The sequence below is a fragment of the Haplochromis burtoni genome, unplaced genomic scaffold (assembly GCF_018398535.1).
Source record: "Haplochromis burtoni strain Fernald_Lab_line unplaced genomic scaffold, NCSU_Asbu1 Contig_56, whole genome shotgun sequence".
Classification (NCBI taxonomy): domain Eukaryota; kingdom Metazoa; phylum Chordata; class Actinopteri; order Cichliformes; family Cichlidae; genus Haplochromis; species Haplochromis burtoni.
In genome coordinates, this window is record NW_024582417.1 from 341,053 (window position 1) to 362,346 (window position 21,294).

The 21,294-nt window shown below is 39.6% G+C and overlaps 2 protein-coding genes across 2 annotated transcripts; one reads left to right on the forward strand and one right to left on the reverse strand.

Annotated features, from left to right (window-relative positions):
* Window positions 1-3,641: 3,641 nt before the first annotated feature.
* Window positions 3,642-9,956, reverse strand: pafah1b2 (platelet-activating factor acetylhydrolase 1b, catalytic subunit 2). The gene is made up of 7 exons (XM_005922048.3): window positions 9,664-9,956; window positions 9,366-9,489; window positions 8,868-8,949; window positions 7,588-7,677; window positions 7,272-7,388; window positions 6,796-6,918; window positions 3,642-6,126 (listed from the first exon to the last, which is right to left on the reverse strand). The coding sequence occupies exons 3-7, from the start codon at window positions 8,946-8,948 to the stop codon at window positions 5,848-5,850; spliced, it is 690 nt and encodes a 229-aa protein (XP_005922110.1). The 5' UTR covers window position 8,949; window positions 9,366-9,489; window positions 9,664-9,956; the 3' UTR covers window positions 3,642-5,847.
* A 2,619-nt stretch (window positions 9,957-12,575) lies between these two features.
* Window positions 12,576-20,405, forward strand: mpzl2b (myelin protein zero-like 2b). Its single transcript, XM_042220818.1, has 5 exons — window positions 12,576-12,776; window positions 16,257-16,426; window positions 16,618-16,831; window positions 17,462-17,624; window positions 18,603-20,405. The coding sequence occupies exons 1-5, from the start codon at window positions 12,728-12,730 to the stop codon at window positions 18,748-18,750; spliced, it is 744 nt and encodes a 247-aa protein (XP_042076752.1). The 5' UTR covers window positions 12,576-12,727; the 3' UTR covers window positions 18,751-20,405.
* The last annotated feature ends 889 nt before the right edge of the window (window positions 20,406-21,294 follow it).

Consider the following 21,294-nt stretch of genomic DNA (forward strand, 5'->3'; position numbering starts at 1 on the left):
TTTAGAGACAAGCGCAGGTTTAGAAACATTAACTTAGAACACACTATAGGTAGAGAGACTAGCTTTCAATATATATAATAACATATTTATCTATATCTATAATGTATATATTTTTATACATTAGGTGAAATCAAAAATATTGATATGCTTCTTGCACTCTGTGTGGCTTTGTGAGGTCATTAAATGACAACACAAAAGGCTGCAGATAAAGAATGATCGCCTCAGGTGAAAGGCCTTTCCAGACCAAAGACCTGCTGAATTCATTTTAGGATCCAGACAGTAAAGGAGAGGTGCATTGTAAAAAATAAGTGAATATAGGAGGATTATTCAATAACCTGGTCAAATAGCAGAAAGGCCCTTTGGAAGGCTCAGTGTGAGTGAAAAAACTTTTTTTTATGTATCTCCAGAGGAAATTTATGAGAAATAAGGTGAGTATTTATTACACCGTGAGCATTTCACAGAGCAAGGTTAGCATTTATTTTGTTGCATTGACTCTTTATATCCACATACAACTACAACTGTGGTTTTCCAAATGCAGAAAGGCAAAATAACAGTGGGGACTCAGCTGGAGACTGCAATTTTAGATTATAAATGAATGGTTAAGGATAAGATGTCACATCACTTATAAAATTACCTCCAGCGTAGCTTCCCTAGAAATACAAGTAAACGAGGCATTGGCATGAATATAGCATCAGAAACCACAGAGGAAGGTGCTGTGGTATCGCTGCATGTGGTGTTTGCTCTTCATGTGGTGGCACTGAATGAATTTGGGTGAGATGTTGTGTAACATAAATTAGGAGGCAGGTGTTTTCCCCTGTTGGTGTTTTGAGGCAGAGGGCTGAGAGCTGAAAGGTTAGTCCGCAGTTCAAATCCCTTTGAGAGGAAAACAAAGCTGTGAGGGGAGAAGGGGACGAGCTGAAAGCTCATTGATTGATTGATTCTTACTTAACCTGCCAAAACTCACCGTGTACTTCATCGCCTAATCAACATCAGTGTTTTACCTGACTTTGTTTCTACGAAGGTGTGCTCTTGCTGGAGAGGTATGCAGGCCTAATTGAATCGCACACACACACACACACACACACACACACACACACACACACACACACACACACACAGGTCTCCTGGTAATAACAAATCAGACCTTCCGATGTAAATAGTTGCTCTGTAGCTAAAGCAACCACAAACAATTTATTACAGGGACTTTTTTGAGTTGTTTGAATTTCTGCTTTTATCATAACAGCTTCTGTATTTCATTTCCTCTGAAACGACATAATCTGATTGTGACATGTGACAGGATGATCTTAACCTTTTACTTCACAAAGGTCTCAGAACAACAACAACAACATATGAGACCCATCATACACTAAATGCAAGTCACATTGTATGATGAAAGAAACAAAAGCCCATGAGTGAAATATGACCAATTCAGGCTGGAAATAGAGCAACTTTTTTTTAACCTCTTAGGACCTGGCGTCCACGTATGTGGACATCACATTTTGGCTTGTCTAGACCAAAATAATACATTTTGCTCTACAAAGGCCTGATATCCAGATACGAAGACGTTATACTGCCACTTTTCTATCAAAATGTAAAATAAATGTCCTTATATGTGGATCTCATTTCTCTCAGAAACAAAAATCAGGTTAAAAAAAAAAAAATCAGGAAATTCTTTGTTTTTACATTGATCAGGTCCCAACGTCCCAAATATCAAAGATAAATTAAAAATTCATGCCATGGAAGAGTTCAGCTCTCAGGAGGTTAAAGGAATGAACAAATTCCTGTTTCACAACAACTTCGTGGGGATTTTTTTTAAGTTGCAGGGGGGGAATCATAAAAAAAATACAACTGCGAAACTTTTAAAATTATTCCATTTTGTGTGTGTGTGTTTCAATTTAAATGGAGTCACAGGCATATCTGTGTAGCACAAGTGATTTCCTGAGCTAGGCGACAGTGCCCCCTGCTGGGTTATAGAGTCACTGCAGCTGAAAATAATAAGTCAGGCTGCTTAAGTTGAATAAATATGATTTATGTGGGGAAAACACAAATCTAGGCTGCAATTTTTGGCTTCTGCTATAAAAACTTGGGAACAACTTTCATGATAAATGAGCCTCTGTGGCTGTTTGTGTGAGCTGTTTATTGTCTGAGGGAGATGATCTATTGGTTTGATAGCCAGCAGCGTGTTTCATCTGCTGCACCGATCATTCCACCTGGCAAAACATTACAAACCTTTAAAACACAGGGTCATAGATAAGATGAAATCTGGGGCAGAGGTGAGCAGAGCAGGAACCGCACAAAGGACCAGGAGCAGATTACATCAGGGTGTTTCCTCTGATGCCTGCTGGGATTACAAAGTTCACGTTCAAACAGTGTGTTGACAGAAGGAAAATTGCAATATTTATCCTGGGTCTACATGGCTGGCTTTTACAGTTCCAAAAACATTAAAGGGATATTTAGACTAAGCGGTCTGTAGACAGGGTGTACATGTGTTTATTTTCATTTTTCACTGATCCACAAAATTAAAAAAACTATAACAAAACCTGTCAACAGGAAGAGCTCGTGCCTCTGACAGAAAGAAACAACTTTATTTGTACTTTTCAAAACAGAGAGTTACAAAATGCTTCACAGTTTGAATAAAAGCCACACATTCAAGACAAACATCCACATTCCACCAGACAGACACATTATCAACTTTACGATCAGACATTCAATCCAACATACACACAAATAGCGACACTATGGCCCAAAATAAAGGGGAAAAGATTAAGGAAAGGCTAAGCAATAAAATCAGAGCTGGGGACAGCTAGGAGACCCTGGTTAGAGGATGGGAGAGGCCGGCGTTGTGCCAAAAACTGATCGTCTGCCAAAAAGTGATTCCCGGCATTTGCCAGAAAATTACTGCAGGAATTGAAACTGTTATAAAGGACTTGTTGGCCTGTAATCTGTCATCTCTCATATCGCTCACGAATAACATGAAGTCATTTTGAGCCAGAAAAAACATTCACAAGGTAAAAGCTGTTGTTGGCAAAGTGACTTTCATATATTCTTTATTTATTTATTGGGATATAAAGTCTCAGTGACATTAAAAATGTGTTTTTCAAGAGAGATCAGGCCGAGAGGGCAGCAAAAATTGTGACAAATATAACTTCCAAGAAGGTCCCAGAAGCTCTGTCCATGTACAGCGTTTTATGTTAACATAAAACTGGAAGCCAGTGAACGGATGCAGGAACAGCTGTGACTATGGGCATGTGAAAAGTGAGTTACAATAATCAAGGCGGGAGAAAAATGTAACGTGCGCGCAGTCACAGTTGAGCAGTGCACCTAATCTGTTTAATGAGTCCACACTGCAACCAAGTGCTGTTGAAGTGTTACATTAGGGGGATAAACTTAGTGAAAGCAAACTAATTAAGCATTGAGAAACTCTATGGAGCCAAGGAACAAGCAGTGAGCCTTATTAGTGTCTTTCTCAATTTGGTACTCTGATTAAATGGCTCCCTTTGTTGCCGTGTAACACTTACACACAGCACTGAAAAATACAAGAGCGGATCCAGCACCTCAAATTCAGGTTTCCTCTTCTTATTTTTAAGTAAATCATTATTTGCTGATGTCAAAGACAAAAAAAACAAAACACGATTAGGTCCTTGTTTTTATTATTTTATTATTTATTGGAATGCTTTACCTCAATAACATAACAATAAGCCAGAACAGTGCAAATACTGTGTCACAGCAAACACAGAGTCCAGCCTACAAACATCATTCTTCCCCAACATTGTCATTTCATGACACTCACACAATCCGGTACCGGACACGCTGTACACACCCGCCCTCATGAACGCTTAAGGCACGCACACGTACACCATTTATATTCAACACGTCACACAAATGTGCAGAGCTTAAGACAGCAGTAACATTTGACATCTCGATGCTCGACAGCAGACTCTTTGTCGCAAACAGTGTAGAACAGGCGGCTGCAGCAAGCTCACAGACAAAAGGTTTTCTTTACATGGCCTGTGATGCTTTATAGTAGTTAGCATGATTATAGTACGTTCAGCGTAACCATGTGGCTAGACTCTCCCCCTTCAATAACTACACCATGTACAGAAGTAAGTCAGGATGGCGGGGTCGGGCGAGGTTCAACCACAAACACGACGGGCCACAAGTAAAGAGGCAAGAAGTGAGGAGGAGAGATTACTGTACATCTAGGTGTTAAGCAGGGAGAGGGAGAGAGAGCTGGTCTGAGAGTCTGAGTATGAACATTTGGATAATGCAGTATGTAGCACATCAATCAGCCTAACTCAGGAATTATTCATGATCAGAAATACTTTAAAAAGGAAAAAAAAAGAAAAAACAAAAGCAGGACAGCCACTGATTTTCTCCAATCTTCTTACTTTGCTTTATAAGACAAACAAAATCAAGCATACTGTTGCAAAAAAGCAGCACATTTTATGCATATAACCTATTTTAAAAACATTCAAATAATCTAATTAATGACGCTATTCCACAATGTAAACACTACTGCTAGCTCGGACAGAAGCTTCGTACTTTAGCAGAGAGGCTGGAGGTATTTTGGAAGACCTAAAGATTACCAGAGAAGTGGATTGAGCAGCATAAATCTCACTAATGAATATGCAGCAATGTGTGACATTCACTGACTGAGTAATATAACACAGAAGCCTTTTTACATTTAAGCTGAGGCTCAGTTTCAAACAAGCATGAAGCGAACAGCAAGATGTGGCTCGAACTGAACATTTGCGCAACACAGGAACCAGAATAATTTTAATCTGCGCGCGCGTGTGTGTGTGCGTGTGTGTGTGTGTGTGTAGCAGTGAATTATGCAGTGATACATTTCATAGTGATTAACAGTTTCAAACAATAGTTACACATCAAGTTCAAAAGTGAACATTAAATAAACTAAGTGCTCTCGCTTCGCAGAGCAGTTGTTTACGTACATAAAGACATAATTAGTGAACTGAAAAAACTATTAGAGTGATTTAATATGCTCTATGCATTGCAGTGTTACACATTAAGCAAAAAAGAGTTAGTTCTTTTAGATACTGCTCACTGGTAAACAGCGTGCATCTCAGCGCTATCTTCTCTGCAGCAGTTGCTTTTCATCTCGTGGACTGTTGAGGGGTAACTTGATTGATTCTTTATGAGTTTTGGGAGATTGAATGACACTGAAGAGATTTAAGTGTAGCAGAAATATCTCTTTATTCTTAAAACTGACTAATGAAAGTTTATTTGTACCTTCAAGGGAAGGATTTGGACCCCCTCTGTGTTGGAAACCACTGCTCTTTGGTGTACTGGCCACACTCATAACATTGTCCAGTGTTGACTAAGGTTCTGCCATCTAAGCGCACAATGAGCAGGGACATGTGTTTGACAGAGATACTTGCCAAGGAATTGTTTTATGGATATTAAAACATGAAGAAATAAATTAGATGGTGCTTTGTGTTCCTGCAGTACAGGTGAGGGACAAAACGCTCGTTTTGTCCACGTGCCGAGATTAATTTGTGTGCACGTGCCACTGCAGTCCCTCGTGATCTCATTAAATCTAGTCTAAAATTAAGAGTTGCACGAACTTGGTGAATCCGTTTCACATTACTACTGCAATCACAGTGTCTACGTCGGTAATGAGGTCTCTCTCCCGCGTCGCCGCCTCTCCCACACCCAACCCTCTGTTCAAGAATGTGATCCCACACCCCACGTGGGCCCACTCACATCAGGTTTCTTCATCCCCCTGAGCGTGAGCCCTTCCTCCTTCAGGTACCAGGGGCATGTCTCAGCCACTGCAGCAGCAGGAGATGAGACATGCCTCTGGAGAAGTGTGCTTCGTGGCCGTAGCCCTCAAACCAGCGATGCTCGTCTCTCCTCTGGCGTCTCCTCAAGAATCTGCAGCAGCAGGTCACTGAGGGGCTTGGCCACAGAGTCGTAACCTGCTGAAGTAAGGTGAAGGAAGTCAAACATGTCCTGAGTGCTGATGGTTCCATCGGAGTGGACGAACTCCCTGCTCACATCCAAGAGCTGAGCCTGGCTCAGCCGTGGCAGCCAGGAGCGCAGGTGAGCGTTAACAGCAGCGTTCTTCTCCCTGAGTGGGTTGGGCCGTTCCCCTCGAGGCAACAAACCCTGAGGACCACAGAAACAGAGCTGACTTATTTACTGAAATTATTATATTAAAGGAGACATATCGTGCTAATTTCAAGCGCCATATTTTTATTCTTGGACTCTACTAGACAAGCTCTGAATGATTCACTGTTCAAAACACTCCTTAGGCACCTCTGAAGAAGCTGTTTTAGCTTCCTCCTCTCTTTTTAAGCCAAATATCTCCTGATGGATGCCTCTGAAACAAGATTTGAATAGCAGATGGTAGGAGTTCTGTGCTCAGCCAGAATTATAACCATGATCCTACTGACTATACCGATCCAACATGAGAAAAAACTGAGCTCTGAGCTCACAGTGATGACTTGTACATAAGTAAAAGACGTGTACTTTATTAGCTACACATGTTCAACCAATCTGTATGCAGACGAGTTTCTAATAACTAATATCAAACTGTGTGTCCACAATTAAAGGAAACTAACTTTCCTCTGTCTGTTGGTTATATTGTGGCATCAACTCCTCAGTCATGTTATTTAAGGCACCTGAAATTGTATTCAAGTTGTGTGCATATCACCACGTTAAAGAGCCTTTATGTTAATGCTCAGGAACAAATGTCAATATAATTGAAAGTTCTAGCTCAAAATATGAGTTTAAGACAAACAAGCAAGACAAGATGCAACATATGACTAAACTTACCAGGACAACTATCTTTGCCTTGGGGAGGCGAGTAGTGAGCAGTTCTGCAATGGCAAGAATTCCTCCTGCAACCTGCTCTGCTGTGTGCTCATAATTGTTGGTTCCTACCCACAACACCACCACCTGGACAAGAGGACAGACAATTTATTCACTTCTGCTAAACACGTCCAACCCTGCAGAATTTATATCAAAGCGAATGACATAACATATGAGATACAACACAATTAAGCGACATTTTGGGGTTTTTTAGAGCAATTAAGCCAAATAGATGAATATCAAGTTTAACAAAGAAGTTAAAGAGCATTGACTTCTGCCGAGGTCAATGCTGAAACTTGCACTTATGAAGAAAGAGCTCAAGATCTACATGAAAGTCACAAAACTCGGAGGTCAGAGTGTGTGAAATGTGAAACTGTGGACATCAGTGTGGACGCATTATACTGTCCTCATCTGCCTTTCTGTTAGCGGGCTCGTCCCACCTTGGGGCGAATGTTCTCCAGCTCTCCATTCTGCAGCCTCCACAGTACGTTACAGGTGGTGTCCCCTCCAATGCCAAAGTTGAGCGCGTGAAGAGGGGAGAACAACTCCCTCCACACCTTTGGACAGAAAACCATGAATATGCATTTGAGTCAGGTCGATTATGATAACTAGTGCGTCATCAAGAAAAATCAACAGTGAGCAAAGATAAACGTATGGCTTTTATTCGCTGTCTTTATTGTGCAATTCAAGACACATGAATCACATCCAGATGTGTCCTGTTTAATTTAAAAATGTTTTCTAAGACTTTACTCTGACCTCATACTGATGCATTAGTTGTACCATGGAATCCCCCACAAAGAGCACGTCTGGCTCAGCATCCTTGCACTCCTGTACAAACCTTGAATGCTGTAAAAACCCAAGAGAGCTGGTGATATAGTGCATGACAGACCCGACAAATACAAGAACATCTTTAATTTATTAAAAATAAACCCCTCTCTGCTTGATTCTGAGAACTTGCCCCCTGATGTAAAACTCTGCGTTTTGACTCTCTAAATCTGAGCGGTATGATGACAGTCGTGAGCCATCAGAGTCAGATAAAAAACCTCAAGCTTGTTATAGGCGAGATGCGTCTGGTGCCCTATCTGACAGAGAGCTCCGAGTAAAACAGACTGTCTCAATGACTGCCCTATTAGCTTTGGGAGGATTAACTTTGTGCAGACTTTCTAGAAAGATCCACTAAACAAGCCAAACAAAGTGATGCACTGGAACAAACAAAGTCTTCTTAGTGACTAAAAATTGTGAGCACATGGTTGATATTTATTTAGTGGCCTTTTCTTTGAGTCAGATCATGAGCTTATAACTACTATAATAAATATTATCAACATTGTCATCCATTCTTATTCAGACACTAATATTATTAAGAAGATCAAAACATCAACTGACAATGGCTACATTTCACTGTGTGTTATACTTGTATAACTATGCATGTGACAAATAAAGAACCTTGAACCTTGAACAACACTAACTGGCTTCACGGGATTGCAGCACAGTCATAAACATCTGTGTTTAAGAATTAGAAATAAAAACATAATCTCAGACTAAGGTCACCAAATCGAAGCGATGTCTTATAGTGGCGCATCGATTAACATGAGAAATGTATATTATACTAAGCTTTAGTTTAATTTGCAAGAGTTCTCAGCAATAAAAGTCTCACAGCGCCATCCTCCTCTCCATCGTAAGCGCTCCAAGCGTCACACAGAAACTCCTGATGGGGACAGCGTGCAAAATTTAGAAGACTCCTACTTATCAAAGCCACACATAGGTGCAGATCCAAAGTGCCATCCCATCTGAGCTGAATTATACAACTGGTTTTATTTATTTATTTACTTTATTTATTTAAACACTGACTTAATACTAACTAATTACCATGGAAACACATAAGGGAACTATCTTTGATAAATAATGCACATCATTCAGACCGCCTTCATACATCAGAAGGATATGAGGTATTAATGATAATACAGAGTAAATGTTTACAACACTCTAACAATAGAGATTCCCTAATTTCCTTCGGGATTAATAAAGTATTCTGATACCTGTGACAGCCACCGTCCATCTCCTTGAACATCTTGTACTGGCTGAGGGACTGCTGCTGGGTTCACGTCATCCCCACTCATCCTGAAAGAAATCCTAGCGCTTATTTACACATGCAATAAACATGGTGCGACCTACAGGAGGGGGAAGGACGTCATGCTGATGCCGGGCACAGAGGAAAGCATCTGCACCACCTAGCAGAGAGCAGCGGGGTGATGTAGCGGCTTAGCGTTTCGGGAGCAGACAGACTGGCCTAATGCGGATTGCAGGCCACTCTCGCTCTCAGTGCGGGTGTTTAGAGATCACAGAGCAGATCGCATTAACTCCGCTAGGCTACTGTTTATCAGACGTTAGCTTGTTAGCTGCTTGCTAATGACTGGAGACTGTTGTGGCTGCATCTCTGATACACGTCTGTCGTGCTCGTCGTTAATTAAAAAAAATAAACAAATAAAGATATTTTTAAAAAATGAAATTACTTATTTATTTACAAGACAAACTACCTGGCAGGGTGTCACTTGTCGGCTCTCCTGGGTGACCCTTAACTTTTTATTCCCCGGCCTCGCTGAACCGCTGTCAGGGAGTCGACGCGTATGATGCTCGCTAGCAAGTGTTAGCAGCCTCGAGCTAGATGAGACAACAAAAGGTGTGTCAGAGGGAAAGCACAGAGATCGTTCCAGTGGCAAGAGTGCCCGCTCGACACCACCAGCCGAAACACCGATGGAAGGAAGAGTGGATTCTTCCGAGTTCAAAGTCTTATCAGTGCTATCGTGCACCTGACCTAAACCCGGGCACAGCTACCTTCTGTAAGCTGCGGAGGTCGCTGACACCAAAACACAGCACCGAGGGGAGGTTTTTCCTCAGGAGAAACCGCAGGGCAAAAACACACCACCGCAACAGCTGATCCCGCGAGGAATCATGGGTAGGTGGTCGCGTGTTTGAACAACTTCGCATTTTTTTCTTACAATGAAATTATATCAAATTTTTTGATGGTAATAGTTAGTGTAAGACCAGACATGAAGACATGCTCCTATGTCTGAGTATGTCGTGCAGTTTAGTTTTCGGAGTGCGACGGTGATCTCTCGTTGATGCCAGCCCGGCGTCAGCTGACCGCATTGCATCACGGTCGTTAGAGCAAATGCTGCATTCTAGTACTGTGGAAAACACAGGAAATAAAACATTCCTGCTCTCTGGCCGTAGGTCTACATTTGGCGGAAATATGCTTTACATCAGTAATGTCAAACCACCACTAGCCCACCAGTGGCCACCACCACATACACCCCGCTTTGATCTTAAGTGGAACAAACAGTGAAATCCCCCCTTTCTGTCAGAGTAAGTAACTTTACCAACACTCTGAGTACCTAAAGTATCTTAATATATCAAAAAGAAGTGCAATTTCAATAGTATGTTGCAGTTTTTCTAGATGATAGAGAAATCCTGCTGTAGTAAATAAACAAACAAACAAAAAACCCCAGAAATTTCTATATTAGCTAATGAAAAAACAACAACTATAATAAAAAAACAGTTAATCTTTATCTACTTTTCACATTTTCCAGAAAAACAAAATGAAGAATAAAAAAAATAAAAGACAAGATTAAGACTGTGCAAAAGAGAATTCTACCACAAATGAGTACAAAACATTTTAATAAATGTCATTAATGAATCTAAGAAACAGCCGCAAGAAGGTTTGATACAGAAATATCTCTGTAATCCTATGTTCTGACAGGTGTGTTCACCTGTCACTAAAAAGGAGAGCTGTACAGTTGTTTAGGAGTGATTTCCTGAAGTGTTCAGCGAGGCTGAATGAGTCTGAGGAAGAATGGGCTCTGCAGTCTCTTTAGTGTGTGGCTAATGGAGCGGGAGCAATGGCTGTGAATGATGATCAGTTTGTTCAGTGACTTCCTGTCCCTCACTGACTCCAACACTTCCAGTTTCCGACTAAACAAACTGAGCCTCAATCATTGTTAATGCAGATTTTCTTTTTTTCAGTGTAAGCATTCTTCATGACTCTTGAAGAACCTGTGGCTTTTTCAGTAACAGAAATCAGCTTTATAATAGCCTTTCTTTGTTCCTGGGAAACTTCGAGGTTGCTTTTGTTTGGCTCACTTTTACATTTTACAAACTGGCAGATAAGACATGCTAAAAAATATCCTGGGATATTTATTTAAACACAAATTGTCTTAACTTTGATTTCACATATGGCATGATTCACCATCACTAAAACCTCTTTAAATTCTTTTAGTTCTTCCTTTATTTTCTCCTGTTTGTATTATGTTTCTATAATGCCTTTTCCCTCTTAATCCTTGCCCAGCCAAGTCCCCAGCGGTGTTTGTTAACCAACTGAAACAGTCCACTGCTTTTCTGCGTGTGTAGACGTGCCCTGAAAGCTCAATGAAAGGTTTGAAAGAAGTGTCGCTACTCTTAGGGAAAAATAACTCATACCAAAATGAACCACCAGATGGAGCCCCTACACATCTCTGCTTAAGTTTTCAGTAGATCAAACCAAGCCACCCATACCAGCTAAAATACCCCGCACAGTACAACTGAGCCATACCAGATCTCCAGGATTCATGTTTTCCATTTCATTTATCACTCATATTGTCAGCTGCTAGTTTTTATACAATACGTTTACCTCCTAAAACATACCTGGAAGACCTCTGAAAGTAAATAAACCATTATGAATTTCCCTCAATGTCAGAACTTTTATAATTTATTGTTTTGTCATTTTTTAAATCGAGAATAACTAAACATCAATTAAACTCAAATTAACAGTGCCTATCATCGGATTAGCTTTGTAAGTATTTGTTTGTGAAGACAAATCCTGAAGGATATCAAATTTATCAGTAAATAGATAAAGCCTCAAAATGAGATTTTTACAAACACTGGCATCCTCTTTATAGATTTACTGGTATCCCAGACCACAATTTGTAAAGCTATAGTGAATATCTTACTTAGATTTGGTGTGTAGACCACAGGTCCACTACGGAGGAAGACAGACTCAGTTGTAATGACATTAGTTGCCTGGTCAGACCTAATTGGAGAGCTTCTGATTCTGCTGTACATTGTATTATATTATAAAGTTATATGCTCATCTAAGCCTGCATCAGCATAACTACATTTTTAAGACAAGCGTATGACATAGACTGTATGTAAAAGCTGGATGTAGCTACTGTTTATGTTGTCTAGAGAAGTTGGGAAAGTATGATGATAGCCTGTGTAATATAATATCTCTCAGTATTCATTTTGACAGCAAATCTTGGTATTATGGTGTAAAAATGTAAATGTGTCTATCTAACCTTAATTGCACAGAGAGGTAACTTCTGATTGCACCACTTCCAAACTTGTAACCATTTTCTTTGGATTTCAGTTAGTTCAGATTGGACCCTGCCTCTTGTCCTATAATAGCTGGGATATTGTAGGACAAGAGCCCCTCCACGCAAAGTGCTGTAATGCTGGTAACTCTTCCTTTGCAACTCTGGGTGCTCGGATTAATTTTCAGATAGTTTTTGACTGACTGGAGGAAGCAGTTTGCCTTCAGGGCGTTTTTTGTTGTCTTATTTACTGTTTTCTATAGCGGGTTGGTAAGTTTTAGGTGTCTGACGCTTTTAGCTGTGTAAATAACTGAATGTGCTCTTAGAAAGTAGGAGTAAGAAGAAGGTAGGGTTGAAATGTGTCACGTTTCGACTCAGCGGTTGTGAGATTGCATGGGCATGTGTTATGCAATAGGCAAAACTCCGCCTACAGGTGCACTGAGGTTTTCACTGTCCAAAAAAACGGCTTTGTCCTTTTGGCAGCGATAGTCGCGATCCGGACTCTAATAAACTTTCATGAAGGGATTTATACAGAAGAATTAATCAGGCGGAGTATGTATCGGATATTACCTCTGCTCCTCCTGGGAGGATTCTTCCTGACAGGTGAGTTTTAGGAACTTCCGGGAGGTACATCGCATTATTAACGTGTTTCACAAACATGGCAACCGTGTTTAATAAAACGAAACACAAACGAAACATCAAGTTCGGAATCTTATTTGGTCTCTGAGCTGTAAAGCCCGTGTTATTCTTTGGACGTTCACGGTGTAGTACAGAGTATAAAGTACACTTACGTGTACTGCGACCAGTTTCTGCTAGTATGCCTGTAGCAGGCGTTGATAAGACCGTGTTTGGATTTGAAGCCATGGATTATTTCTTTGTATTAGATCATACTTTTAACTGACAATCACTTTATTAGGTACACATGTTCAGCAGCTTGCTAACGCAAATATCTTGTCAATCACATGGCAGCAGATCAAAGCAATTAAGCAAGGTGACCTGCCGAAGTTCAAACTAAAAAACGAGAAGGGGATCCAAGTAACCGTGAAGGTGGCATTTTTGAAATACTTAGACCAGACAGGCTGGTCGGAGTATCTCAGAAACTGCAATGGTCTGAAAAAGAAAGCACATCCAGTATCCGTCAGAGGAGAATAATGGGCCACTACCTTGAGTTTATATGAAGGCAACAGTAACTTAAAATAACCACTTGTTACAACCAAGCTGTGCAGAAGAGCATCTGAATGCACAACACATCAAACCTCAAAGCAGGTGGGCAGCAGCAGCAGAATGCACACTGTGTGACACTCCTGTGAGCCAAGATCAGTAAACTGAGGCTACAAGTTGCACAGACTCACAAAAATGGCACAACAAATTACAGAAGTGGAAAAAGATTGTCTGGTATGAGCCTGGATTTCTTCTGTGACCATTCAGATGGTATCCGACGTAAACAACATGAAAGCATGGATCTGTTCTGCAGTGATTCAGCCTTGTGGTGGTTTAATGGTGTGAGGGAAAGAATTTCTTTGCGCACTTTGGGCCCCTTAGTACTAACGGAGCGTCGTTTAAACACCACAGTATTGTTGTTGACCATGTTCATCCCTTTATATGACCGGATGTGCTGGAAGAGGAGATCATCACGCATATGCAGCTGACAAATCTGCAGCGACTGTGCAATGCTGCCGTGTCAGTATGGACCAAAATCACTGAGAAATGCTTCCAGCTCCTTGTAGAATCTATGCCACAAAGAATAAACACAGCTGTGAAGGCAAAAGGGGGTCCAGCAAGGAACACCTTAGTATTAGTAAGCTGTACCTAATGAAGTGCCCAGTGACTATATATGCCACACATACCGTTACTATCCACAATTCATGCCTTAATCCATGCAAGTAATTTCATTAATATTTATTTTTTTAATAGCCACTTTTTTGTGGCTATTAAAAAAAATCAGCATGCCATACATGCAATGTGTCGGTTTGACTGTAGACATTTGAGAATTTAAAGGCTTCAGCAACAGCTGTAATGTTTACAATCAAAAGCCAAACACTGTGAAAAAGCTTCTTGTATAAGAACAGCTTATATATAAAAGAGGATGTCAGAGCCCCAACTTTCTATATAAAATGACATAATATATTTAAAAAATAAATATGTATACATAGCTGCAGCTGTCTACAATACAACTTTATGCAAAAAAAACTATAAAAATGACCTTTAATTTATTTTGGAAGAAGTTCGAACATATACATTCACATTAAGTACAGCATGTTTGTGCTGCTCATGATGGATCCCAAACCTTTATTTTTCCTTTATTGTGGCTTCCTTTTCTTTCACTGTGTTTCTCTGCATGTTGTCTTGAGGTGTCTTCTGACTGTTTTTAAGAATGCCAGTCACTCATCTTCCTTTTTGCATGTCATTCTGAGCAACTGACGCCAAAATCCACTTGAACCAGCTGCTATTTGCAGCTTAACTTGTGTGTTGTTTTCGAATGTAAATCTAAGCCATATGCAACATGGATTTTGCATTCTTGTTTAACTAACATGTAATATGTGAGCTGGACAGCATTTGGTCATACAAAGTCATTTCTATATCTGATATCTGAGCAGGAATCTATTCAACATTTTAGGAAACATCTTTAATTAACAAAAAATCCATGTTTGCAGTGTGATTCTTACTTCTAAACAGGAAACTTGCACATAACCTCTGACTGCAGGGTTGTTTGATGTGTGATCACAGTACTTTTGGTTTTTTCCAATTAGTTTTCATTTTGTTTAGTTTTGACTTTTTTCTCTTTAAGTCGTCTTAGTTTCAGTTAGTTGCGCAGAGTGAAGTTAGTTCTCAAAGTTTACAAAATAGTTTCAGTTGTAGTTTTTTCCCCCCCAAAAGTTAAATTTGATTTTAGTGAATTAAATATTTTTTCACTTCTGGTTTAAGTTTTCAGTTTAGCTGTAACTAACAATATTAACCTTGGTCTGTAAACACAGCAGATACATTGACGGGGTGTTCCCACACTCTCGGCCATGGAGGAGATAATTGAGAGGAGAACTGAAACTGGCCTTGTTTGTTTGACCATGGCTCAGGGGGTTGGGAAGCGTATCTGTAACCGGAAGGTTGCCGGTTCGATCCCCGGGCTCTCTGTCCTGGTCGTTGTGTCCTTGGGCAAGACACTTTACCCTACTGGTGTTGGCCAGAGGGGCCGATGGCGCGATATGGCAGCCTCGCTTCTGTCAGTCTGCCCCAGGGCATCTGTGGCTACAACTGTAGCTTGCCTCCACCAGTGTGTGAATGAATAGTGGCATTGTAAAGCGCTTTGGGTGCCTTGAAAAGCGCTATATAAATCCAATCCATTATTATTATTATTTGAAGAGTATCAGCTGTGTGCTCCCACAGAGCCTTGGAAAGCGTTGATAAGTTTTTCAGTAATTCAGATTTAAAGGCAAGTTTATTTGTATAGCACAAAAAATAGTTATTTCTAAAAACGTACCTACTCTTCTTTTATTAAGGTTAATGTGGTTTCTTAACTTTTATTCTTCTGTCTGTGTTTAGCTGCTTCCTTATTTACCAGGGATCTGTTAACCATTATACTAAAGAGCTTCACATCCCATTAATTTAGCATGCAAAGAAATCCTGTGTCTTACTGGTGCTGGAAGTCTCTGAAACTGCCATCTTTCATCTGCACCATATCACTAAAATTTGAAACATCCTAATCTGTTTATTGCTTCCAGGCTGGACTATTGTAATTCATTATCATCAGATTGTTCTAAAAGTTCCCTAAAAGGGCTCCAATTAGCAGATCTTGAGGTAGATTAACACAAACCTCATAGTAGGTGTGCAAGTACAGATGTTGTTAAATTACAATTTGCTGTGTTCGTTGTTGTACTGGCAGACATGTAAAACCACAGTCAGGCTGTGGAATAGATTGTCATGTCGTTGCCATAAGAAAGTAACAAACTCACATTTTATATTGAAAGGCAGTAAAGTTCTGAGGCACATGACATGGTGTGTCAAGGACATTACTGTGTTTAATGAAATGGGCAGTTTGAACTACTAACTTCAATCTTGATTGTTGTCGTTTGGTCGTGTTTATTTCAGGCGTGCGGCATGTTACTGGGATAGAAATTAGAACGGAGAAGGAAATGGAAGCAGTCAACGGGACGGATGTGAAACTAAGCTGCACCTTCAGTAGTACTCAGCCAGTGACTCCAGGTTCTGTCACAGTATCCTGGTACTTCCAACCCCTGAATTCAAAACCTGGCGAGTCTGTGAGTATAAAATAGATTTTTTTTTTAAATGTAATAAAATTCAGTCCATAAGACCTTCAAATAATACCTAATTTCTTCCTCTCAATTTCAGTCTTGTATTAGCTTCTATATGTTTAAAGTTTCCAGTGTGTGTTAATATTTTCTATTTCTGCACTTCCTTTTTTTGTCTTTTTCTGTAATGTATGTGGCAGCTGTTTTACTACGAGAATGAAACGCCTCACCCTCCAACGTCTCCGCAGTTCAAAGGGCATGTAGTGTGGTCGGGAGATATCATGAGAAAAGATGCTTCCATCACTCTCCAGGACGTGAATCCAACTTTTAATGGCACCTACAGCTGCCAAGTGAGAAACCCTCCAGACTTTCAAGGCAATATTGGAGAAATCAACCTCAGAGTGATCAACAAAGGTTAGACTATTGGACCTCAATATCAAAAATGACACCTCGTGGATTGAATGATATGATTCATGATTTGATTTGCTACACAGTTTTTTATCTGCTAAACAATCTGCTAAACTGCTAAAAACAAATAAAGGAAGACTTTGAAAACATCAGCTCACAATGATCAAAAAAGATCATGCTCAATATCTTCTCTGATCTGGACTGGATGATGTGCTAGGAGCGAAAAGATGCCACATTGTTTGAGGGAAATTAAAATGATTAATCCACAGAGGGCTGAATTCAAAGACAGAGAAAAATACAGCAGGCTGGACTATTTAGCCAAAATTTCATTGCAGTAACTTCAAATGATGGTCAGTAGTTTGTAAGGCACCAGAGACATTTGTATGTGTATGTATTAGAATAAGTCTTTTAAAGACTGATGCGTTGCATATATGACGACACTGTTACTTTTGAGATGAAAAGTTTGACTCATTCATCGCATCGTTATCAGAAGCAGTACAGTGAGGGAAAAGAGACACTTAAAAAAAATAGAGAACGTTTGAGTATGTGTCATATGATTGAATGAAGCAGGACAGTGTGATTAACCACTGGGTCGCTCATTCATCTTTACTTCGTTGTCTTCTTTCTTGCTCCTAGTGTCCCTCTCTGAGATAAGCTTCCTGGCGATCATAGTTGGAGGTGCTTGTGGCGTAATCCTGCTCATTCTCACTATCATTATGGCAGTGAAGTTCTACAAGAAAAATAGAAGGGAAGATGACTTTGAGCTGCACGAGCATGATTTCAAAGACCCAACTGTGTGGTGAGGGCCAGAGAACTCTGTGTTTTGGGACTGGTGTGGACTCTGGTTGGCTGTTGGGTTGATTTTCCTGGAGGAGATGACTAATAAGGATAAGGGCATCTTCTTCTATGTTTTTTCCTCTATTGTGAATGTCTTGAATATTAATGTATTTTTTTTTATTCAGTTATTTCAGTATTAGAGCTCAAACACCCTTTCCAGTCTGTACACTTTTGTATGTGTGTATATACTATTGAGACTTTTTTACAAAGTTGGTCCTGATTGTGACTACTGAATACTTTGTAACAGAATTTTTTAAATGTAGGTTATGGATTATAATCATGGTTGGTTTTTATAATGGTGGTTATTAATACTTGTTCACAGCAGCAGTTCTAACTGAATGAGTGAGGCTGTTTTTCTGTATAATCTTTAGCATTTTACCATTTAGTTAGCATCTTTCAATCACAGGTTATTTTATTGTAAATTTTATAGATGTCAATTTTAACTAGAGCACCTTTTTGAGGTAATTGTACGTGGTCTTCAACATAAAGAAAAGCTGATACTGCTGCGGTGAACTGAGTTAAATGCGCTCTGCTGCCTGCTACTAATGGGTTACATTACAGCTTTGGCAGATGAAAGCTGTCTGGGCAAAATCTTCTGCTTTCTCGGTGAGCAGCAGCTGCAAGAACAACTGTTGCTTCACAGCACTTGTCATTTTATAAATCCAAGATCCAGGGAACAGTGAATGGGTTTTAGTGCAGAAGTCTTGAACTGTCGAAGGTAAAAATCAGTTCATTGATTTTCTGGGCTCTGGGCTGGGTTGGTTTCAAGTCGAGGAGTCTGGGTGTCTCCTTCTCTATATATAATTTTTTTTTTTTTTGCTGAGGTAAACCAGTGTTGTTTTGTATATTTGCTTCCCTTTTGATTGAAGCCAGTATCTCACAAATAGTCCTTCTCATTGCATCTGTGTTTGTGTGTGACTGTTTGGTGGGGGTGCTTCAGCAAACCCGAGGAGGCAGAGCATCTGACATCCTTGCAGAAGAAAAAAGAGGTCAGTTCAGACGATGAAGAGTCTGAGCCCAGCAGTGGAGATGATGATGATGATGATGATGATGATGATGACGATGATGACGATGACGATGATGATTAGATAGATGTATTTTTCTTGAATTCAATTTGTTCATTCACACAAATTTATTGGGCTGATCATGTGGATGTGATGCATTCAGAAAGTTTTGTGACCGCCCATGAAAAGCAAAAACTTCTGATTGAAATCTAATTTTTACCTGTAAAGAAACTCTCCCCGTGCACCTCTGGAACACTTCCACCATAGAGGCTACTTTTAGATATTAACCTTATATTAAAATGTGAGTAAAAAGAGAAAAGCAGTGACTTGCAAATAAGTTCAAACTTTTATTTATTTGGAAAAAAAATCCCAAGAAAAAATGTTGACATATTACAATGTTTTTGTTTTGTTTTAAAATTTTATGTCAGCAGCATGTTTCATAAAATTCTGGATTTATTTCACAGTTTTTCTTAATTTCATCATGTTTTTTTAAGGAAGACTTGTTGGCAGTATAGAAATGGATGTAGCTTCTGTGACACTGCTCCCTGGTCTCTGAAGTCTTTGAAGTTTTGAAGCTTTCAGATGACGTTGCCATCTTGGTTTTAAAAAACTGATATGATGAGGCTGATATGAAACCAGATCCTTAGATGATGTAATGCTGGTTTGTTTTAAGACTCTTTCATACAGCTTCTTCTTTCTTTCTTTCTTTTTTTCTTGCCTCAAAGCTACTTCCATGTTTTATACTGTCTATGGATAAACTGAGCTTCTCTTGGATTCTCTTCTGAGACTTCTAGTTTGCTGCTCTCCAGTTTAAGATGAGCATATACAATAAAATATCTGTCAACATTTTATATCTCTTCTTAGTACTTTTTCAGTTAAATATCAGGTTATTACTGCATTCTGCTTTATTAACATTTTACTTGCTGCTATAGTGTAGTTGACAGCATTAAAATATATTTGGCTGAACCCACATGTTATCTTTGCAAAGCTACCTTTTTTTTCTTCCTTGCCAAAAAGCTTGCATTTGCAGACAGCAAATCTCGACCAATGACATTTCAGCTGAGAAAATCAAGTGTGTTAAGCTCCTAGCATTAAACAGAAGTCATGTGCAGGTTACAACGGTTGGCTAAGCTCACTCCTTTTTAACTATTACAAATTATTTCCACTTCCCAATGTGACGCACCAACCAAAGCTGACTGATTCCAGCTTTTTCTGCACGAATAAAGAACTTACACGACTATTTCAGTACTCCACATACATACTCCAGTATATAGGCGCCGATGTCTGAAATGTGTTGAGTTGTCATTTCATTTTTTAATAACTGCGACAAATAAATGCCAGATTTGTTCACTGTACTGTTTATGATCGCTATGTTGCTTTGTTGTTTGTTGTTGTGTAATCTCAATGGGGATTTCTACTCAAAAACTGGACATGTATTGCCCTTCTGGGGTGTCCATGAATGTTTACTGTTAAATAATTGAACTGTAGATGTGTAAAGCGTAGGCCCTAGTAAGATGTTTCATTGCTAACACTACCCTGTTGCCAGTGTGATAGTGCTTATCTGTGCTGCTGCCACAAAAATGTGTCTCTTTCTTTCTAAAAGTTCACCAACAGGTTTATGAGCAATGACTACTGTTTACTTCACGGACAACTAGCAAGTTTGTGTTCTGCTTTTTGTATAAAAAGTGAAAAATAAAAATTTCTGTTCAGCGACTTTGGAATAAAGTTTTTTGTTTTAATCATAAAGGCTTGTGAATTCTTTTTGAATAGAAGTGATCAGGGTGTGTACAGAGAGGCTCGATATTAACAGCTCAGTAGCATGGAAGAGAATGCAACATACCAACTGTCAGCCACTCCTCGGTGTGTGTGACAGTGAGTTATTGTAAGTCACTCTGCCCTAAAACAGTTGATTGCAGCTTACAGTTTGTGCTGGAAAGTCACTTTGATGTTTTCTGTGTCTTCAAATAATTTGAAACACTCTCACTGGGACAGTTATTGAAAGGATATTGGTGACTTTACTTTGACACTGCTCACAAAGAGCATAAATTCACAAAAACATCAAACAGATGTGGAACACATCACTGGTAACTTGAATGCTCATTTTTTGTATTCCTGAAATTGAATTACATTGTTACCTGTTATGTTCATATCTGTCCTAAGATAAATCTAACTCAAGCTGCTGGAACAATATTAGTTACTAAGGCGGGGTGGAAAGACTGGGACATGCAGGAACCTGCCTGGAATTGTCCAAGCTTGTCAAAAACCCCATCTGTCGCCCTACCGATTCATTTTTTCGTTTTATATTGTGCGGTGTATTTGTTATCATTGAAAACAACTCGCTGAACCACTTTACTTTATTCCTTTTCATTAGATCAGTGTAAGTGTACCATATTTAACAATCACAGAACCACATAAACGTGCTGTGCTTTTTCTTTTTTTTTTGCTGTGAGAGATTAACTTACCTCTTGGGTATCAAACAGGTGCAAATGTTTTGAAGTCTCTGGTTGGATTCTCAGCTGGATAAATAGTTCCCATCTTTTCCCACTGCTGATGTCCGATAAAGTCATTGTGGCCAAACATGTCGACTCTTGTCTTGTTTGTTCAAAGGACTTTGTTCAGATGCAACTT